At 41.1% G+C, this 22,870-nt stretch overlaps 1 protein-coding gene across 4 annotated transcripts in view; it reads left to right on the plus strand.

Moving 5' to 3' along the window:
- The window catches only part of LOC132820398 (serine/threonine-protein kinase PAK 3), a 239,263-nt gene that overhangs the window by 153,612 nt on the left and 62,781 nt on the right, over positions 1–22,870 (plus strand). For 3 of the 4 annotated variants that reach the window (XM_060832488.1, XM_060832489.1, XM_060832487.1), the window contains 3 exons: positions 9,513–9,666; positions 13,757–13,813; positions 16,866–16,903. In XM_060832488.1, coding sequence (XP_060688471.1) covers positions 9,513–9,666; positions 13,757–13,813; positions 16,866–16,903 — 249 coding nt within the window. The remainder of the gene's footprint in view (positions 1–9,512; positions 9,667–13,756; positions 13,814–16,865; positions 16,904–22,870) is intronic. The other variant, XM_060832490.1, reaches the window with a different exon arrangement.

Raw genomic sequence — 22,870 nt, forward strand, 5'->3', positions numbered from 1 at the left:
TCTTAATGTTCTGTAGTAGATTTGAGGTTCAAGCCAGGCTGGTTAGTTTTACTGGGATAATAGTTGGGATTGTAAAGTTACACTCTGTAATAAAAAGTTAATATTCCAAAACAAATGTTACAAATTCAGTATTACTCAGTGGGGTGGGGGTGCTAACTATGCACCCCGCCTCTGTAATACCTACTGGTTCCAACGCCTGAAGCATACTGGCAGAATGTGCTTCCTTCCCAAGGACACCAGGAACAAATGTAACCATTAATGAGAGTTAGGATGTTGTGTGCAATAACCCTCCACAGCCTGCTTCTTGGACTTGTTGCTAGCCACTTCATCTTGACCAGGCCCTGCAACGGACCTGTGAGTAGGAAATTCAGTATTACTCAATAGGGTGGTGGCGCTAATCATGCACCCCGGCCCTGTAATACCCACTGGTTCCAACGCCTGAAGCAGAGTGATGAATGTGCTTCCTTCCCAAGGGCACCAGGAACAGATATAACCATTGATGAGAGTTAGGATGTTGTGTGCAATGACCCTCCACAGCCTGCTTCTTGGACCTGTTGCTAGCCACCTCACCTTGACTAGACCCTGCAATAGACCTGTGAGTAGGAGGGGTCTCCTTCACCGCCATTCCTTCACCACCAGACGCCTGGAGGAAGAACGCTTTATCTTCCGCCTCGGAACACTTCAACCCCAGGGCATCAATGTGGACTTCAACAGTTTCCTCATTTCCCCTTCCCCCACCTCACCCTAGTTCCAAACTTCCAGCTCAGCACTGTCCCCATGACTGCTTATCTTCTTTTCCACCTATCCACTCCACCCTTCTCCCTGACCTATCACCTTCATCCCCTCCCCCACTCACCTATTGTACTCCATGCTACTTTCTCCCCACCCCCACCCCCACCCTCCTTTAGCTTATCTCTCCACGCTTCATGCTCTCTGCCTTTATTCCTGATGAAGGGCTTTTGCCCGAAACGTCGATTTTATTGCTCCTCGGAAGGTGCCTGAACTGCTGTGCTCTTCCAGCACCTCTAATCCAAAATCTGGTTTCCAGCATCTGCAGTCATTGTTTTTACCTCTTGATCTGCCTACCCATTTCTGTACTGGGAATCCCAAGATCAGAAATGGGCTGAAGAACAGACAATCATGCCTTTTTAGAAAAAAACAAGAGTCATTACAGGCTATACCAGTTAATATATACATGGCTAATGAACTCCTCAATTTTGAAAAGCTACAGGCAGCCTAGGAGTCCATGACTCTATTCAACTCCTGTGTTTAACAGGCAAAAGTGAGGACTGCAGGTTCTAGAGATTAGAGTAGAGAGCGTGGTTCTGGAAAAGCACAGCGGGTCAGGCAAAACAAAGGTCTTTACCCAAAGCATTGATTCTCCTGCTCCTTGGATGCTGCCTGACCTGCTATGCTTTTCCAGCACCACGCTCTCGACTCTGATGTGGGCTGAGAGGTAGCAAATGGAGTTTAATGCGGACAAGTATGAGGTGATTCACTTTCGTCGGAGTAACCGGAATGCAAAGTACTGGGCTAATGGTAAGATTCTTGGTAGTGTAGATGAGCGGAGAGATCTCGGTATCCAGGTACACAGATCTTTGAAAGTTGCCACCCAGGCTGACAGAGTTGTTAAGAAGGCATACAGTATTTTAGCTTTTATTAACCGAGGAATCAAGTTCCGGAACCATGAGGTTATGCTACAGCTGCACAAAACTCTAGTGCGGACGCACTTGGACTATTGTGTACAGTTCTGGTCACAGCATTATAAGAAGGATGTGGAAGCTTTGGAAAGGGTGCAGAGGAGATTTACTAGGATGTTGCCTGGTATGAAGGGAAGGTTTTACAAGGAAAGGCTGAGGGACTTGAGGCTATTTTCGTTAGAGAGAAGGTTGAGAGGTGACTTAATAGAGATATATAAGATAATCAGAGGCCTAGATAGGGTGGACAGGGAGAGCCTTTTTCCAAGAATGGTGATGGCAAGCATGAAGGGGCATAGCTTTAAATTTGAGGGGTGATAGATATGCGACAGATGTCAGAGGTAGTTTCTTTATTCAGAGAGTAGTATGGGTTTGGAATACTTTGCCTGCAGTAGATTCGCCAACTTTAAGTACATTTAGATTAGATTAGATTAGATTACTTACAGTGTGGAAACAGGCCCTTCGGCCCAACAAGTCCACACCGACCCACCGAAGCGCAACCCACCCAAACCCCTACGTTTGCCCCTTACCTAACACTACGGGCAATTTAGCATGACCAATTCACCTGACCGGCACATCTTTGGACTGTGGGAGGAAACCGGAGCACCCGGAGGAAACCCACGCAGACACGGGGAGAACGTGCAAACTCCACACAGTCAGTCCCCTGAGTCGGGAATTGAACCCGGGTCTCAGGCGCTGTGAGGCAGCAGTGCTAACCATTGTGCCACCGTGCCACCCCGTGTCATTGGACAAGCATATGGACGTACATGGAATAGTGTAGGTTAGATGGGCTTCAGATTGGTATGACAGGTTGGCTCAACATCAAGGGCCAAGGGGCCTCTACTGCGCTGTAATGTTCTATGTGTGTAACATCTCAGTCAGTGCTTCTGGCCAAACATGGATGCAATCAATTGCTCTGGATCCTTGTTTGGGATTTTTGACCACTGCCACATCTGTTGGAAAGGACACGTGTAAATATTATTTGTGGAATAATATACGTTGCTTTGTTTAGTGGCCTAGTTTGCCACTAATCATAATGACCACATCTGATGTTATTACTGTCTGATCAAATCAAATCAGATCCGAAATTAAGTCTGGATCAATGGATTTTGTTTTTGTTATTGTGACAAAGTGGTCATTCACTTAAACACATGTAGTTCTACAGATTTGATTTTGACAATGAAACTGGGGTTTACTTTGCAAAAGAAATTAGGATAAAAGCCTAAACCGAACTGTATTTACATATAACCCACTTAAAGATTGTGAAATGGCGAAAATAGAATCTCTTTAATCCCAACAGCACAAAGTATGCAAACATCAAAGAAAATTCCCTTCTCTAGCCCAGATAGGGTTTGAATTAGCTATCGCTTCAATTCCCAGTCATGGGAATCTGAGACTCCTCATCCTATAAATGAGCATAAACTTTCTCATCTTAAGTTAACTTGATCAGAGGTTTAACCAAATGCTTCTGATCTGTAACTTTTAAACTAAACTCCTTACACCTGAGGTAACAATCTATTTTACAATTCTAAACTCTCCTCTCCCCTTCTCGTTTACAATTACTCTACATCCAGCTTCAGCTAAGAAGCCTGCAGAATTGCCCCAACTAAAACTTCAAAAATCTTTTTTTCCCAAGCTCTGGTGTTTTCCTGAGGCCTCCAAAAAAAATCCAGCATGTTATATATGAATGCTTAATGCACTGCACTGTTTATCTTCGCTCATAAAGTTTCTCAATATAAACAAGTTCCCATTAGCTTCCAAAACTATTTCTCGGAGTTCTGTTTAAAGACATCACCATGGCTACAGAAATACTTAAAAATTAATCATTAAACACCTTCAAACACACAGGAAACTGGTGCCATTTGTTCAAAATTCAAAAATCCAATCTAAAAAATTATTGATATTAAAATAAACATAATCACTCACCTTATATCAGACAATCACTGTCTTAGACTCCCATATTGAAGAATGAGCAAGCGGATGGGTTAACAGAGTACTAACAGCAGCCACGGGACTGAAATCCAAAAAGAATTAACATCTTTTCGAGAAGAAAATTGGACTTTGTCATTTAAACTGATGTGTAAGTTCAGGACTTAATTTTGTACCAATGGAAACAAAATGTTGTCTAGAACTTAAATGTTGAGAATGTTCTATGTTAAACTAATTAAGAATATTAATTGAAAGCCTTTTTGCATTAATTATGACTTCCTCATTTGTGTAATTTCCTTTTTAAAAATTCATAAGGCATGTTTATATAATTAATGACTTGAACCAATTATTCACTACTGCTAGACATAAGCATCAGAATAGAAACATTCTGCTATTGTTTGTGCTCGCCATCTTTTTCTCATCTCCATCTTATTCCTGGTGCTCACTATGTAGATTGATACTCATTATTTGTGATTTGATCTGTCTCTGTCTCTTTCTTGCCCTTAGTCCCTTATCCAGTGTGCACAGCACAGATGGACTCACATTTTGTATTGCATTTTTGTTGGAATTGCTCTCAAATAATAATTCTTTAAGTCTACATGGATTTTTATGTAGCTTTAAAACAGCACAGGCAAAGTGATGAATGGAGTAAAGAATAATCAGATCGCAGAGCTTTCAAAGGATCTAGTATAACTTCAGGATTATTTGCTAGCACCATAAACTAAAACTAGTAATTGTATTTTCGAAAAAAATCTTTTTATCCACTGACCTTTTGCAAATACGTAATAGTAAGGACATGCTATTTCTACAAAAAACCTCTCTCAACATCATTATACTTCTTTGCATGAAAGCCTCATAATAAACCTATTGTGCAATGAATGAAACATTGGACGTGTGCTGTAAATGGTGAGAGTCTCATTGATTTACTTGCACTAACTGAAATACCTGAGTGAAAGAACATATTCATAAAAGTCCTATATCAACTCTGAATTGTGCAGTGCTGATGGGCAGAATAAGTGAACACGCAACCTGCATTCCCTTTTTTCCCATTTTAAAACGTGGGATTCAAAATAATTTAAATGTAAGTTTTTTGGAAGCTGAGTGAGCACACCGAGAGTATTTTTAAGGTAGTACACATGATCCTTTTTCAGAAATGAAACACCCCAAGGCCCAGAGTTTTGCTGAGTTGGGGTGACGTGGGAGCCATCTAAAAATAATCAACAGGCCCCGAATCAAAGCATTTTTTCAGGTGGGCCTTTAAAGGGTGCAACTGATTCAACTGTGGCTAGACTCCAATGGATTCCTGAGCTCTCTGCAATGCCTTACTGTGCATTCTTTGTTTGGGGAGTCCTATTAAGTGGCATGGGGCACATACGAAGGGTGAGAGCTAAGGGGCCTTAATTTCAGTGTTGTAACTGCGATGAAATTGCACAGCCCACCTCGATACCTGGCATCCCTTTGCGACTAGTTCTGACCTCTTGGCTGGGTCAGCTGGCCTGACTGCAGCACTCGGCAATGATATTCCCTTTTTTTGTGGGCGGTTTTTCTGAAGGGAGTGAGCAAAGCCAGGAATTTTCTCAACCCCTTGCATCATGGACCAAAATCCAGATGCTAATCTTTCCTATGAGTAGCTTCAGTACGTCTCTGTAGAAAGGGTGCCCTTCACTCGAGGGATGATGTACAGCTGTAAACTCATCTGATGACCAATGGCCCCTTAAAGTAGTATCAGCAATGGGTGTGGATTTTGATGTTGTGCAAGGGTTTTGCTGACCAATTTTGCAAAAGATTTTCTTTTTTTAAGCTAAGCCCAAATCCATTTACACTTAACAACATTGAAAACAACATGCTGGAGATCACAGCGGGTCAGACAGCATCCATGAAGAGAGCAAGCTAACGTTTTTGAGTCTAGATGACTCTTCTTCAGTGCTGAAGTGGAGGGGACAGCATTTATGCTACAGTTTTGAGGCGGAAGGGGTGTGTGGGAGTTGTGGGTGTAGGGTGCTGCTGGAGTAAAGATGCTGGTAGTTCAGATTAGGTGATCGGAATGTGAGAATGGCCGAATGATGGTGTGTCTCCTGCCAGACTTGAAAGGACAGTAACTGGGATGGGGGGAGGGGAGGGGAGGACATGATAGCAAGCTTAAAAAAAAGTTTCACAATTTAAAGGTGTTGAACTCGATATTAAGTCAAGTCCAGAAGGCTGTAAAGTGCCTATTCTGAAGATGAGATGTGGTTCCTGTAGTTTCCGCTGTGATTCACTAGAGCACTAGATTCACTAGAGCCAAGGATTGATTTGGGGCTGCAAGCAGGGCACTGTGTTAAAATGACCAGCTATAGGAAGGTCTGTGTCTTGCTTATGGAAGTGTTCTGCAAAGTGGTCACTCAGTCTGCATTTGGTGCCTCCAGTGGGTGCAGCGAATACAATGCATAAGATTGGACTAGGTAGAGGTGCTGCTTCACCTGGAAAGACTGTATAGGCCCTTGGATGGTGGGGGTGGGGGGGAGGTGTTGGTGGATGTTCTGCCATTTTCCATTCCAATCACTTGATCTGAACTATCAACATCTTTTCTCCACCAGCACCCTATACGCACTATCCCCACCTCCCCAGCCACATCGGTGTTACCTTGAAGTTCTATTTCTGCGATTGTGCAAATCATTAAGTGTGACTTTCATTATGAGTGTATGACCCCAGCTTTTAAGATTTTGATCAACTATTTCTTTTAAAGAAGTTTTTTTTAGTTATTTGGAGTGTGGAAAAGTATGATCTGTTAAAGTGGAAGTGTTGTAATTTGAAAATTGCAGCGAATTAAGTGTCATGTATTATAGTAAATGCTGACATCAGTCCTGAGCTGTTGGGTGTAGCCAGTTTAGTTGTTAAAGGAAGATGAATACTGTGTAACTGACCACACACAGCCTTCTGAATGACCACAGAATTTCCTGACATGTCTTGCTTCTGTGCACCAGATGCTGTCATTTGTTTTTTCAAAGCAGTAACAGTCCAGGGTTTTCACTCAATGTCTGTTAGCTGGCTTGCAAATACACAGATAACAACCACAGAGTCTGCTCGCTAGAGTATGCTTAGCAGCAGCAGTTGTGGTATTGAAGATTTTTGCAGTAGTAAAGAAGATTTTGGGGTACCGAGTTCCACGTGCAGTCAGAAATGTGGTCAAATACAATTTCTATTTTCCGTGTTTGGGACATGTGGTATATTTGGAGTTAGGCTGGGTAAACTAGGAAGAGCAGAAAGACTACTGCCTCTAACACTGTCTAGGAGAAAAGCCTGCATGCTGACTCTGGCACAATGCTCAAAGTTTGTAAATAGAGAGTTAAATATAAAACGTTCATCCTGCTCTCATCCCTAATTCCTATCACCCTCCGTACCCCCATCTATGCTACTTAATGCCCTGCACCTGTCTCTGTATCCATACCTCTTTTTTTTTCTTTCCCAATCATTAACCATGGCTCTTAGTAGCCTCCATACCAACTCAAGCTCCCCTCCCGATCTTTTCCCACCTCTTGCCCTTACCTCTCTGTACCACCTCCATTGTAAGCAAACAAGGTAAACAGGAGGAGTTATGATAAGAGAAAATATCAACTGTCTATTGTCTAAGACACCTTGCACAAAGAAAATCAATACATTGAAATTCCTACAATTCATCCATTATGAAAACCACCATTGACTGGCATATTTGTAAGTGCATTTGCAACTGTCCGTCAAAATGCTCACTCCCTATTTAGAAAATGATTGTCTGGGAAATTTGTTATGTAGCACAAATTCCACAATGCTTGACATGAACAGGCATTCTGAAGTATCTTGCATTGTCTGTTTATTGTTAAATTCCATACATTTTGATCTGGTTCCAGAACACACTTGGTAAAGATGAGGAACCCTTTGGGATTGTGACCAATTGACAGTTTGACAGCTTTTAGATTTGCATTGACTCAATGGGGTTTAGAACTGTGAACTAATGCAAGTACGGAGTGTTTTCTTGTGTTTTGTTTTCTTGTGTCGTGATCAAGTGCAGCATTGATGAAGTTTGTTTAGCTTCAGAGTGTTCTCCGAGCAGATGGCTGTGGGATACAAGATTTCCGATCTCAGTCACACTATTCTGGAGAGAAGGCAAGCAGAGGCCAAGTATCTCTCTATAGAGAGACAGAAAATCAGGGAATCCTGGCCTATATGTCAAAGCATCTGACAACAAGATCTGGGCAATTTCTTAGCCGTTATAAATGTAAGGCTCACAGAAACCAGGGCAACAAAGAAGAGCTGAGGATTAACACCTCCATCCTACTTTCTCTCTTTGAGTTATGTTAGGCACAATTCTTCTTGTTTCTCCTTCATGGGCAGCACGGTGGCTCAGTGGTTAGCACTGCTGCATCACAGCGCCAGGAGTTCGATTGCCACCTCTGGCAATTGCCTGTGTGGAGTTTGCACATTCTCCCCATGTCTGCGTGGCTCTCCTCCGGATGCTTCGGTTTCCTCCCATAATCCAAAGGTGTACAGGTTAGGTGAATTGGCCATGCAAAATTGCCCATAGTGTTAGTCAGGGATAAATATAGGGTGAGTGAATAGGTCTGGGTGGGTTACTCTTCTGAGGGTTGGTGTGGACTTGTTGGGTCAAAGGGCCTGTTTCCATACTGTAGGGAATCTAATCCTCTGTGTCTGTCTATCCCCCTTTTTCCAGAAGCCTTTAATTCCAGAGGCAATTGCTTTTTACTCCTATTAGAATGAACAGGCTTTCTGACTCAAGGATCTGAAAGCACAAGTCCACTCCTACACTGATGTCTACCGACATACCCGCACCACCAGTAATAGTTGCTGTATACTGATTTGGAATGAGCATATCAGCTAGATTCATAGAAACTAGGAGCAGGAGTAGGCCATTCAGCCCTTCAAGCCTACTCCACCATGGCTGATCAGTCTCAATGCCATCTTCCTGTTTTCTTCCATAATCCTTGATGCCTTTAAAATATAATCATTTCTGTAACCCTTTCGTGAATATATTCAGTGATTTCACCTCCCCAGCCCTCTGTGGTTTCTTCTTTTCTTCTTCTTCTTGATCCTAAATGGTCTACTGTTACCCTAAGGTTGTGTACACAATTAATTATCTCAACCAATGTCGGACTTCTGCTTCTCATTGAAGTTGGAATCTTGGGGTTTCCATGACTTTTAGAACCTCCAAACTATGGAACAGTTTCTAGCGAACCAATCTTTGAGAAGAATCTGACCTGATTTTCAAAGGTACCATTTGTGATACGAACATACCCGATGACTAAATGTTTCTAATAAATTCAGTGATGCTTCTGTTACATAAGTTGCAACTCCCACTAGAATTATAAATGTTCAGATCTCCTGGTGCGATTGGTTTACATTCTATTGCAAATGTAAATTGTCGCCTTGGTAACCCAATGCTGCCGAATGAGTCTCAATTTTTATTTCAAACTCCACATAGCACAAATTTCAGGAAATTGTTACGAAGGTAGAATCCTTTTAAGGTCTTTCTGTTTGTAGCCAAGCAAATTGCAGAATTGGGTCGGGACGTCACAGGGGGTTGAGGGAAGGAGCAGGTTCTTAATAACTGGCAGCTCGACACAATCATATATCTCTCTACTTCATTTAGTGTTTTCCTGTGCTGTCTCCAGGTTGGAGCATATATCATCTTAATGGACTATTCATGCTAAATAGGTTTTAATCAATAAGTAAATAAAATTAAGCAGTTAGGGAATGGGAAAGCAACAAGGCACCTTATTCATCTGGCTTTGTGAGTAATGAGCTTACTGACTGTGTGAAACATCAGCATCTTTCCCAGTACCTAATGACTGTGTTAAGTACTGCTTTTTTTCCAATGTAGTTCTTCACTGCCTTTCATTTTTACTTTTCATTTAGGGCATTCCTGAGCAATGGGCAAGACTTCTACAGACGTCCAACATTACTAAACTGGAGCAAAAGAAAAACCCTCAGGCTGTCCTGGATGTCCTGAAATTCTACGATTCCAAAGAGACTGTCAATAATCAGAAATACATGAGCTTCACTTCTGGAGGTAAGGACCTGTAATCTCTGTATGCAGTATCAGAGGCAATGCACTAGAAGCCCTCTGTATAACCTCTAGAATGATATATTGGGATTCTGATTTGCATGACTTATAAATAACTATGGGGCCTTTTTTAAGATTGAAAACTCACTGACCTGGAATGTTTGTAATTATGAGCTGAATTGTTTATTTAAAATTATTCCATTTTCCATTGTATTGCAATTTTTCTGTCATGTTGCTAGTCTGCTAAATATAGTTGTTGTGTAAGGGTAGTTTGAAGCTGTTAGTTGAATATTTTTATACATGTAATAGGCTGCAGAATTATTCCAGAATATTATGGGCTTTTCTCGAAGAAGGTACAAGTTAATGTTAAACAATCTGATATCTGCATATGTTAAGATTTTGCATTGTTACGAATATAAGTATGTATTAGTCAGTTTCCCAGGATTGAAGGCCAGGAGCATTTTTTAACTTGAGCAGGGTTAGAAAATGGAACAGTAATGGGCCCCATGGGAGGATGAAGCAGAGGAGACCAGGGTGACTGTGAATGGAAGGAAGTGTAATGAGACTTTAGAAAAAGATGCAATGCAGAGGGCAAGAGTGGGAGGAGCATAAAGGATAAAAGGTGGCAATGGGAACTTGAGTGAGGGACAGTGAAGAAGGGATGAGATAGGATGGAAGAGGAGATTAAAGTGATAGAAGAAGCAAATGGGTAGGATTTGAGTCAGAATAGGAGAGGGAAAAAAGGAGCAGCAGATTGGGTGAGAAACTTGAGGGGGGCATGGGGAGAGAAGTGGAAGGTGAAAGAATGGTAAGTGTTGAGTGGATGGCGCGAGGGCAATGGATAGAGAGAGAAAGCCAGGTGGGTTGGGCTGATGGGAGAAGTGTATGCAGTGGGGCAGGTGTTGGGAGTCAAGTGAAGTTCCATAGAATCATGGAATCCTTAGTGTGGAAGCAGGCCATTCAGCCCATTGAGTCCACACCAATCCTCTGATGAGCATCCCTCCCAGACCCTAACTGCTAACCTATCTTTGTAAGCCTGCATTTTTTCCATGGTTAGTCCACCTAGCCTGCAGATCCCTGGACACTACGGGAAACTTAGCATGGTCAGTCCACCTAACCCGCACACCTTTTGGATTGTGGGAGGAAACTGGATCACCCAGAGGAAACTTATGCAGACAAGGGGGGAATGTGCAAACTCCACATAGACAGCCACTGAGTCACTGTGCCGTCCAAAGTTTGGTGCTTGTTTTTCATTGATAGGAGCATAAAGAAGGCCTCTTCATAATTTAGTTCTTATTTGAGTGAAGTGTATGGATACATTTTGGCTTAGTCTTTTGGTTGGAGAACTCTTTTACTTTAAAGATTTATGATTCCTCCAAGTGATACACATGTGGGTTATGATGGGGAATTTGTTCACAAAAGGATCATTTTCCAAAGTTTCAGTACATTAGCAGGGGCAAGCTTTTCTGAGACTTTGCCAGTTGTGTTTAACCATAGCCATAATTGAGAACCATTTCACATAACATAATGCTCACAGATTCTCTATCTCCCCAATTGTTGCTATCACGCACTATTTTTAACATATCATTGAAGTGAATATGTTTCATTTTAAGCATGGAGTTTCTATCATATTGGGGGAATGTTTAGTGCTGTAGAGGTAGTACATTGTAGTGACATTAAGTGATAAAGAATGGTAGTATTGTTTTCTTAGTGAAGTTTTGACCTTGTCTGACTGAGGATTTAAATAATAATGGAATTGAAGATTAGATTCACTTTACACTGTGGGGGGAGATTTCCTCTGCACGTTGACTGCAACAAAATGATAATATCTATGAACAAATGCACAATTTTGCTTGACGTCACACACACACACACACCAAAGATCTCCCAGCCCATGCCCAATATGGAGTTCATACTTTCCCAGATCATGTTTGCATATAGAGTAGACCTTGTTCAATCTGTATTTCATTCAGTCTCAAAAGACCTTTCCAAACCTTGACCTAGATTAGTGTAATGTCTCAATTTCCAAACCAACCAACCTTGGCCAACAAAGAGCAGTTCTGTTCTCCTGAGCCTAGACCATTATGAGTGCATTTTATTAAACACCCTTACAGGTGGAAGAGTGAGGGGACTTTCATCTTTTGGCTGATCTGTATCAGGTGTACAGACTCACTATTTTCTAATGATGTTTGCAAATGTCAGTGAAGTAGATATGAGCATAAAGCAATATTCCACTACTTTATACTTGCAATTACAGTTTTGCTAAAGTTAGTGAAGAATATAAATTCAGCCATTGTATTATTCCATAATTGTTATTGTTGTTTCTTTCTCTATCTTTTTGCTGCGATGGTGAGATATACATACTGCTCCCAGGCTTCCCTCTGTGCCACTCTTGTACCAACCAGTAAGAGGTATTTTAAGAGTGCTACAATGACTTCACTTCACTGCTTGTTTCTCTGCTAACAACCCCCCTCCTTCCCTTTTTGAGGTTCCACTTTGCAGAAGGAAATTGAGGGATTCAGAGAAGTAGGAAAAAGGCACTTGCACCCCCCCCCCCCCCCCCCACCTTACAAGATTAGTCATATCACATGTTGGTGCTCCACTGCTATACCACTTGACATGAAGAATTTGTGTTATCAATGGCCTGCAACTTACTTCTGCATTTCCTGAACTCAGATCCTTGGAATAATTTTGGCTTTGGCTGGTAATGGGACTTGCTGGATCAGCCACCCATTACGTAGCTCTCCTGATTTTCTTTTCATTTCCACTGGCTTCAGTAAAATCAGGAGAGACGCTTAACAGACATCTGATTTCTATATTGGCCAAAGTCTTAACGACTCCCCTCTCTTTCCAAGTGGCACCTGAGGCCATCATTGTGCATTTGTACCTGCTGTGAAGGCATTGTTATTTCATCAGCTTGCAGACCCCCTCCTCATTACACTTATACACTTTCATTTTCTCATAGCTGACTGCAAAGTGGTCTGTCTGCATGTCAGAGTGACATGATAGGGAGGAAAACCTAAGCCAAGAAATAATGCCATGCATTTTACTTGGGTTTTCTGCAATGACTATAAATATATAGTGGGGCCATAATGTCCAGAAGCAATGTGTGGGCCTAGAACTGTCAGTCAAATTCAGGGTGATAGTCATGACTTGGAAGTAAGTTGCATTAAGCATTTCATCACAAACAAGGAGTAAAAATAGGTCAAAGTATAGTCATTACTACTTGAGTTTACAACTTTAAAGCTTTTAAATGGGTTAATATGTTGAAAGAGCACATTAAACATTTTACATGTGTGCATACATTAAAAATGATACATTTTGAGAAATATCAAACCCAAACACGCGAATTTGGTCAGATAGCACAGTAAGATTTAATTGCAATCTGAATTTCCTTGTCTTCATTCTTGATTTTTTTTTAATGGAGAAAGATTGTTAGTTGACTTTTTTTTGTTGAATAGCTATGTTTGGGGAGCTACGACATAGAGTTGCAATAGCTTTGAGGTTAGATTTGTTGTGTTATATGACACAGATAGCATTTGGAATGTATTAATTTAAATTCTAGGTTATCAAAAAAATAAACAGGTTCCTTAAATTGAAGTGTTTTCAATGCCAGGCATCAGTAATAGTTTTAATTTTGAAACCATTTAAAGTCATGAAAGGGTGAATCCCTTAGAGCCAAAGGAAGCATTTTGCATCTTCACTGTAATGATACCAGTTGTAAAAAATATTGCAGCAGTTTTGATGTAATTTACATCTTTCTGTTATTTGCTTACAAAGCAAAACCATCACTAAATACATCTCTATGACGTTATTACTAATTTAAGCCAAAACTGCAGTGGATTTTAATTGCATTCAAATCACAATTTACCATGGAGTAAAAATTTTATTGGTAGCTCTGAGACCAAAGTCAAATTCCTGACCTTTTCCCAGCTCCCCCACTCCCTCAAAGTATTTCTTTCAGTCATTTTATGTCTTTATTGAAATAAGTAATCCGTACAAGATTGATATAAAGTTTATATACTTTGTATGAGACTTTCTGTAACTTCTTATTCCAATCACATTTCATTTAAAAGTTGTTTGAATTTTATTGCAGCAGTCTATTCACTGATGGTACCCCTTCTAAAGCAGTACAAGTGCACAGAGATAACTGGTTGGTTGCTTGATTTTCGAATGTATGACATGACTTGAAAATATCCAGTAGATAGTTGGGAAGTAGGTTACAATGGTGATTTTTAAAAAGGCAGAAGGGAATCCCTAGGGATGAGTGCCAAATTGACAGTCCTGATGCAGACTGGTCCAATCATGACCCATGCAAGCCAATTTGAAGAATTAAAGTTTGGATTCAGATTTTTTTTTTTGAAAAAAAATCTCTGGTTAATATCCATAGAGGAAAAACGATCTCCGTGCATATGTGGCATCAGATTTTGCAACCTGCCAGAAAGTTCTATGCGTAAATGATCTGTATTGGATCTGCACGGTCTATGTATGTTTTGCATCCTGCTAACATTTTGTTCATGGCATGCCGAATTTATAAAGGTCAATGTGTATACAAAATGTTTTTAACTTGGTGGTGCGTTGGATAGGGATGCTTCTAATCCATTATGGCTGCAGGTAGAGGGTGGGTGCATGTGCATGTGTTCCAGGGGAGGACAATGAGCATAGAATTCCCTTGCAGTGTGGGGGAAGGGCCATATCCATCGGATTCCCTTGCAGTCTTTGAGGTGCAAGCTGTGTGGATTAGATTGTTGGACTCCATTGCAGTCATTGGAGGGAATGTTAGTTCCTGGGTAGCCACAACCTTAATGCTACTATTTTTCAGTGAGCACCTAGTATATTGTTGATGTCTCCTAGCCCATGTGTTTCCATAGTTTAAATGTGGGGTTTAGATTTCAATGATGTGAATGTAAAGTCAAGATGCATCTGAATAATCATTGGGAGGAGTCCCAATGATCATGTTTAAACCACGAGTTTGAACTCTTTCTCAATTTTTGGGGAGCTGAACCAGCTAAAAGGTCAAATATGGTACCTCCAATATGCAATGGAAGCCTGTATGTTGCTTACTGCCCACCGTCGACTTTAATAATATGCAATAAGCTTCCCTTGCAGGAAACTTCAAAGGTATCATGAGATTGTTTTGAAAATCAGATGTGCATTTGAGTGTGACAATTAACCAACAAAGTTGTTCCTTTTTCACTTTCATTTTAGGTGACAATTTAACAATTACCTATCATATGAAAAAATATTCTATGGGTGGTGGAATGGGTGTCAGATTTCTGGCTGTTTAGCACTACTGTACTTGATTGATCCTTCACTTGATTAATGGCAGATGAATGACAATGGTTAATGTGCTAGTTACCTGGCAGCATGCTTCGTGCTGAGTGTTCCTGGACAGTCTGTCCAATCTCTCATTAGTTGCTCTTTTCATCAGACAGTGTATCCTGGTGGTAATAACCTGATAAATATTTGTAAGGCAACTGAAGGTGATTGACATTAAGGTTAAATTAAAGGCCAATTTTCCAAGGAGCCACAGATTGCAAGGAACATTCTGTTATAGTAATATGTGTTGGAAAATTATATGTAGCATCCAGGATGTATCTGTTGGAGAGTTTGAAAGATTTAACACATCCTCACTATTGAATTTTTGGGTTCATTTTCTATTATGCCAAGTTGTATCCTGTGAAGCTAGATCATATTTTTGCATGAGACTACTCCATTGTTAAATACACCCTCTATGACTCAAAACAACAACACACCTTGTATTTATATAATGCTGGAAGTGTTGTAAAATATTGCTGGGGCATTATCAAATTTGACATTGCTTCATATGAAGCACAGAACTGTAATCATGTTCAAAGAAACACTTTCATTAGCATCTTAAAGCAGGCATGAGAGGTCGAGAGATTTGAGAAAGGAATTGTATAGCTTAAGCCTTAGGCAGCTGAAGACATGGGTTACTAGTGGCTCAGATAAGTAAAGCACATGGTTTGATGAATTAGGTGATTTCAATTGAGAAGACTATGCAGGCTTTATTGGTCTTAGCATCCCTCAACTAGGGAGTGGGAAAAATGGCACGGTTTCCTGTTTTTAATTATTTACTAGTGATCTGAGCTGGAAACAGTATGTTTGTGACTATCAAGTGAAGGAAAAGAGCTGGGACAGTATCCACAATGGTGTGTTGTCACTTTCTGCTAAGGTTTATATGTAAAGAACAGCTGTTTGATTGTGATACTGGAGGGCTGTCAAAACTTGTGGAACTGTGATCCAATATGAGCCATTGATTTAGTATGTAAGGATTTGAAACAATGAAAGGGAAAGTATCACATTAGAATTTGTGCACAGAACGTTACATCAGGATTTTCATAGTTTAGTTGGTAGTATATTGCAGTTTACTTCTTTTTGAAATACTGCATACTTTGGAATAATCAAATATCTGACTCCCCTTTGGCTTAACATCTAATTTTTTTGCATATTTTAAAACTCTGTTTTTGATCCTAGAATAAAATCTAAAGTACATTGTTCAGTGGAGTCAAATGAATCTGAGGCAGTGTTATACATGTACTCCCCGACCACCAGTTCCAACCCAAAACCATAATAGTAGTTTCAAGTTGGTTTAGTTCAAATTTATACAGACATTATTTTCATTCTCAGCTTTAAAGAAAGCCTCAATATCGTCAGACAGTGTAGTTGTGTAGATTAAGTTACGCCGTAAAAAGAGTATCAGACATGGGAATTGGTTTCTGCACATTCTTTTGAGAGATTTGATAGTGTTATGACTTTCAATACATCAATATCAAAACATTTTCAAGATTTATGAAAGTAATAAATATTGATGAGAAAAAGTTCACATCTCAGGGGATACAGATTTTAAAATGAATTAACTGTGATCAGGAAAATGATTCACTCTTTCTTTTTTAATGCTAAGGGTTCTAGAATGATTTAATTAAGGGAATCCATTAAAGGAGATTTTTCATAGGTTCAGACAAGTTGGACAAAGATACAATTGAGATCAACTAAAAAGAGATGGACTTTGGGCCAAGTTACAAGTTCTGAATCCAAAAAACACGTGTTCGTTTGTGTTTGTAAAAATCAAATCTCCTATCAAGATATTGTATATTGTGTGTATCAAATGTGTTGTGTTTGGAAAAGTTGTTATCAAGCTTCTTGCATAAAATACATATGCTATGTATTTTTAACCTTTGCAGATAAACCAGCTGATGGATACATAGCAGCAAATGCTCTGGTGAGTATGAAAACAACAGGCTGCTTGATAGACTCAGAAATGATTCTTTCTCTCAAACACAACAAGGAAGTCTTCAGAGTAATCAAGCTGTCTATAGAACTTCTTGTGCTTTGAAACTTAACAGACTTGGCTTCAACAGACATTTGTCTTGTTCTTCCTTCTTCCTCCCTTTTTTAGTCTCCTTGAGGCATTGATGACTTTTTTCCCCATTTCAGCTCTCTAGTAACTCACCAAACCGGTAATCTTTCATGTGTTAGACTGGACAACGAATATTGACAGAAAGTCTGAAACATTGGTGACAAATGGACTACTGGAAAGAATACCAATACATCTCGAACAATTAAAATACACCATTACCCATTCTGCCTTAATATTCCCAAGAGAAACAAGTATTGAGGTCTCTTGATGCATGTGAAAGGAGAAATGCATTAGTGAAAACTTCTGTAATATGGTATTAATTACCCTGGATGATGACCGTGGGAAAATGATATTTTTATACTGAAGCAATGGTGGCCAGTAGGGGCAGGGACCGAGATGCTATCTCAATTTGAGAGTCTTCAGGTCAGTTACGAAGTGAATTCACCTCTTGTGCTAGCTGCAACACATCTTTTTGTCCCCACTCCTCACCGCTTGCCTGTGGCCTGGGAACAAGTGATGATCCTAGGCTGAGGCTGGATGTCATACTGATAATGGCCACGGGCTTCCAGGTGATACTGCCATTCAGTAGAGCTGACAGCTGCTAGCAAGTCTTAAGGGTGCTGAGGCCAAGAGAAGGCACTCTACTAACTAGTCAAGTGCTTGACTGGAATGAGGTCTGGCAGACATTTCTGAGAGGAGTTGATTGCAGGGCTTTCACCCGTTCTTTCGTCAGTGGATGTGACCACTGTCACCTCCATAATATTCACATGCAACCCATCCATTACCTGGCCACAAATGCTCAAAATTATATGGAAAATTCAAAAGACTGGAGAAGTCCTTCATTTCTAAAAAGTGATGCATTGAGGTTTCCTTTGCTCATGGTATGTCATGATGCCATGAATGAAGTCAAGGGGATTTCCTCATCCGAGTATGTACAACTAAGTTGGCCCTGAGTTTAATGCAAAAGTGAGTATAGGATAAGCAGACCAAGCAAAAAAGCTCAAGCCATTTTAAGTCCTGGGACTGTATTTAAATATGTCATTACCAACTTGACATCAGGAGAGCGTTGGGCAGCCTCCGCCTGTGGGGATTGGTCTCATGGCTCCATCAAGCTGTGTGTAATCAATAATATGGGAGAGAACCAAGCCAGAGCTCCTTTGTGGAGTTGAGAGCAGCCTTACTGCCTATTATCTGGCCAGGAGTGGCCTTTTAAAATGATATGAGGATCAACAAAAAGTATGTTATTGAAATGCCAGAAATGTTTGAACTCTTTGCATGTCCCATTCTTTTTGGATGCTGCGAGTTAAAATTAGAGATGTTCTTTTTGATAAAAATGTTCAAGTTTTTCTCCCCCCAATCACCACAATGAAAAGATAAGTAGGTTTTGAGGAAACCAGTACCTTTCCACTGACACCTTCCTTCGACTGACTGAACTGGTCCTCACTCTGAACAACTTCTCTTTCCAATCTTCCCACTTCCTCCAAACCAAAGGAGTTGCCATGGGCACCCGCATGGGCCCCAACTATGCTTGTCTCTTTGTCAGATATGTGGAACAGTCCATCTTCCGCAGTTACACTGGCACCACCCCCCACCTTTTTCCTCTGCTACATCGATGACTGTATCGGCGCTGCCTCGTGCTCCCACGAGGAGGTTGAACAGTTCATCCACTTTACTAACACCTTCCACCCCGACCTCAAATTACCTGGACCATCGGAGACTCTCCCCTCCCCTTCCTAGACCTCTCCATTTCTATCTCGGGCGACCGACTCCACACGGACATTTACTATAAACCGACCGACTCCCACAGCTACCTAGATTACACCTCCTCCCCACCCTGCCCCCTGTAAAAACACCATCCCATATTCCCAATCCCTTCGTCTCTGCTGCATCTGCTCCCAGGAGGACCACTTCCAATGCCAAACAATCCAGATGGCCTCCTTCAAAGACTACAATTTCCCCTCAGACGTGGTTGACGATGCTCTGCACTGCATCCCCTCCACTTCCCACTCCTCCGCCCTTGAACCCTGCCCCTCGACTCACCACTAGGACAGAACCCCACTGGTCCTCACCTACCACCCCACCAACCTCCAGATACATCGTATCATCCTTCGTCATTTCTGCCACCTCCAAACAGACCCCACCACCAAAGATATATTTCCCTCCCCTCCCCTATCAGCGTTCCAGAAAGACCACTCCGTCCCCGACTCCCTCGTCAGATCCACACCCCCCACCAACCCAATCCCCACTCCTGGTACTTTCCCCTGCAGCCAAAAGAAATGCAAAACTTGCACCCACACCTCCCCCCTCACTTCCCTCCAAGGCCCCAAGGGATCCTTCCATATCCGTCACACATTCACCTGCACTCCACATGTACCACTTACTGCATCCGCTGCACCCGATGTGGCCTCCTCTATATCGGGGAGACAGGCCGCCTACTTGCGGAACATTTTCAGAGAACACCTCTGGGACACCCGCACCAGCCAACCCAACCACCCGTGGCTGAACACTTTAACTCCCCCTCCCACTCCGCCAAGGACATGCAGGTCCTCCATTGCCAGACCATGGCAACACGACACCTGGAGGAAGAGCACCTCATTTTCCACCTAGGAACCCTCCAACCACAAGGGATGAATGCAAATTTCTCCAACTTCCTCATTTCACTCAGCACCGCCTTCTTGACCTGCAATCGTCTTCCCGACCTCTCCGCCCCACCCCGTCTCTGGCCTATGACCCTCACCTTAACCTCCTTCCATCGTTTGCATTCCTGATGCCCCTCCCCCAAGTCCCTCCTCCCTACCTTTTTATATTAGCCTGCTTGGCACACCCTCCTCATTCCTGACGTTTCGGGCATAAGCCCTTCTTCAATTCTCCTGCTTCTTGGATGCTGCCTGACCTGCTGCGCTTTTCCAGCAACACATTTTTCAGGTTTTGAGGAAAGGCAATTTTATTCTTTCCAAATTGAATGTAGAACCTATAAATGCAAGTAGAAACCTTGTTTGTTGTGTTGTGATAAGCACCAGGGGATCATTTAAGTGAGCTTTTTAATTTATAAAGTGCAGTAACTACTGTAGTGTGCCTTCTTTTTAACTCTAAACTCAGGTGCTACTCCGTTCTATTTTTCCCTTCATTTTCTCCTGGCTGTTGTGTCTTCAGGTTTTCTTCATAAAAGTTTGGAAAAGAGAAGGTTGAAAATAGATTTAATAGAAATGTTCAATGTTATGAGGTGTCATACTGTCACTTGTGACAGTAGATAGAGAGAAACTGGCCCCATTGGTGGAAAGATGGCGAAGCACAAGGCACAGATTTTAAGAAAGTTGACAAAAGAAGCAATGATGACAAGAGAAAAGTCTTTATCATACAGTGAGTAGTTAACAGTCTGGAATGGATTGCCTGACAGTATGGAGGAGGAAGGAGGGTGGTCAACTGAAGCTTTGAAAAGGGAATTGGATCCTTACCTGAAAAATAAAAAATTATGGGCTTTGGTCAGAAGGTGGTGTCTCGGCATTAGTTAAATTGCTCTTTCAGGTGGTCAATGCAGACCCTGCTGATTGACCTGTTGAGTTGGAACTGTTTTGTGAACCTTTCCTATAATTCTTGTCATGGATTCTTCTGAAGGGTGGGTGTTGCACAGGTGTGCTAAGTGCTGGTCATAGACTTTTTGATAAATACTTCCACATTTAATCTTCAAGAAATAGCAAAATGTCCAAAGAATTTAGTTGACATTTGAAACTTCACAAAAGTCATACACAATACATTAGCCACATACTACGGATGCTAGAAATTTGAAATAAATGTAGAAACTGATTGAAATACTTAGTAGGTCAGCAGCATGTATGGAGAGAGTAGTAGTTGACATTCTAGGTTGGCAACCATTCCTGAAAATGTAGAATACCCATCAAGCTGGGTATTTATCTTGCAGTCCTGGCCTTCCAAGATTGACCTGAAGTTTGCAATGAAGAGGATTAGCTCTGGAGCCTTATTTGGTGGTTGCTGAATTGTCTCTTATTAGTGAAATGTGACCATGTAGAATCACTCGAAATCATTTTTCTAATGCTTCTCGTTTTTAATTGTGACTTTAGTGACGAGAATCAGGTCTGACAGTTGAGTCATTTCCACTTTAGACCGGCAAGGAACTTCCAATTTAAAAAAAACAGTAGGTGGAGGATTGTAGGAAAAATAAAATAGTGAAGATTTTATCAGTGGTCCATACTTGACATATCGAAGGCCATTCGCCACTAAAGCAACTTTATTCATTTTCCTCCCTTGTGGTCAAATTAACTTTATTCAGAAGTCATCTAATATATTGTCATGTTAAACAATATATTCCAGTGGAAAATTGGTTACAGTTCAGGCCATGTGCAGGTACATAAGTCATTCAATACCACATTCCTTGAATAAGCTAATAGTATTTAAATTTTTAAAGGTAATTATTCGATGCAGTAAATCTTAGAAGACCACAAAATCTTTTGAACTCAAATTTCTGTTTTTTGTTTCTCCAAGGATTAGGGGTTTAGATAGGGTAGATACTAAGAACCTTTTACCGCTAATGGAGTCAGGTGTTACTAGGGGACATAGCTTTAAATTAAGGGGTGGTAGGTATAGGACAGATGTTAGGGGTAGATTCTTCACACAGCGGGTTGTGAGTTCATGGAATGCCCTGCCCGTATCAGTGGTGAACTCTCCTTCTTTATGGTCATTTAAGCGGGCATTGGATAGGCATTTGGAAGTTATTGGGCTAGTATAGGTTAGGTAGGATTCGGTCGGCGCAACATCGAGGGCCGAAGGGCCTGTACTGCGCTGTATCCTTCTATGTTCTATGTTCTAAGGATATATGGTAGTCATAAAATCTGTTTTTAAAAAAATGGAATTACATAATGATTCAAAATAGGCAGAATATGAAGTTTTCGACATTTTAATTGCTTTCAGCACTATGTAGTGCACGGAGATGTCTCAGTACAAGTTCAACAAGAGGATACATCTGCAATATATATCTACAAATTAAATGTACATTTACATATCAAAGGCACTCTGCATACAGTTGAAGGAATTTTACGCAGCAGCAACCACTCTGCATATTGTAGTAGGAAGGCCTTAGATGCTGGCATTTTCCCTTTACATCCATCATCCCATAATGCTGGACCTAGAAATAAGCAATCGATAAATCTGTTGTGCTGAAAAATACCAATATGTATGGGCAGTTGAAAGAGTGTCTGTGTGTCTTTTCTTGAGTTGATGGACTTCCAGCAGCAGTTAATTTTTCTATGAATCCATCCCTGGGAACAGCACATGGTGTATAGAGTCCTGTGAAATGGAAGGGACCTCAACAAAACCACTTAATTGTTCTTCTGATCCACTTTGTGAAGGCACAGTCCAGGAGTTGGATGACCATTTTCTTTCCCCCCACTGTAGGCACTGTGTGCATTGGCACTGAGATTCAAGGTATACATGAAGAAACTGGAAGGGTAGGCATTTTCCATCACCAACCAAGCTTCATCTTGGTGATTGTTTGAAAGGTCTAGTAATGAGGTGTTCTCCTCAAGTGACCTGACAGTTTGTTACAAACACTGTGACAGGATTTCTCATCTCTTTTTATCCTTTAAGGCCTTTAGGACATATGTGCATGACAGTCTTAGGATCAATGGTGTTATAGTTTGCATAAACCTGTCCAAGAGGAACAAAAATGGTTGCACATGGCTCAGCAAAATAGAGTAGATCCCAAGTAACTGTCATAATCTGGGCAAGTAAGACAGAAAAGTAGCCACTCGCTTTCCCTGTCTGATGTGATGCTGGCATCATTTTTTCAAATGCCAACGACTACATAATGTGACA

This window comes from Hemiscyllium ocellatum, chromosome 11 (genome assembly GCF_020745735.1).
Source record: "Hemiscyllium ocellatum isolate sHemOce1 chromosome 11, sHemOce1.pat.X.cur, whole genome shotgun sequence".
Taxonomy (NCBI): domain Eukaryota; kingdom Metazoa; phylum Chordata; class Chondrichthyes; order Orectolobiformes; family Hemiscylliidae; genus Hemiscyllium; species Hemiscyllium ocellatum.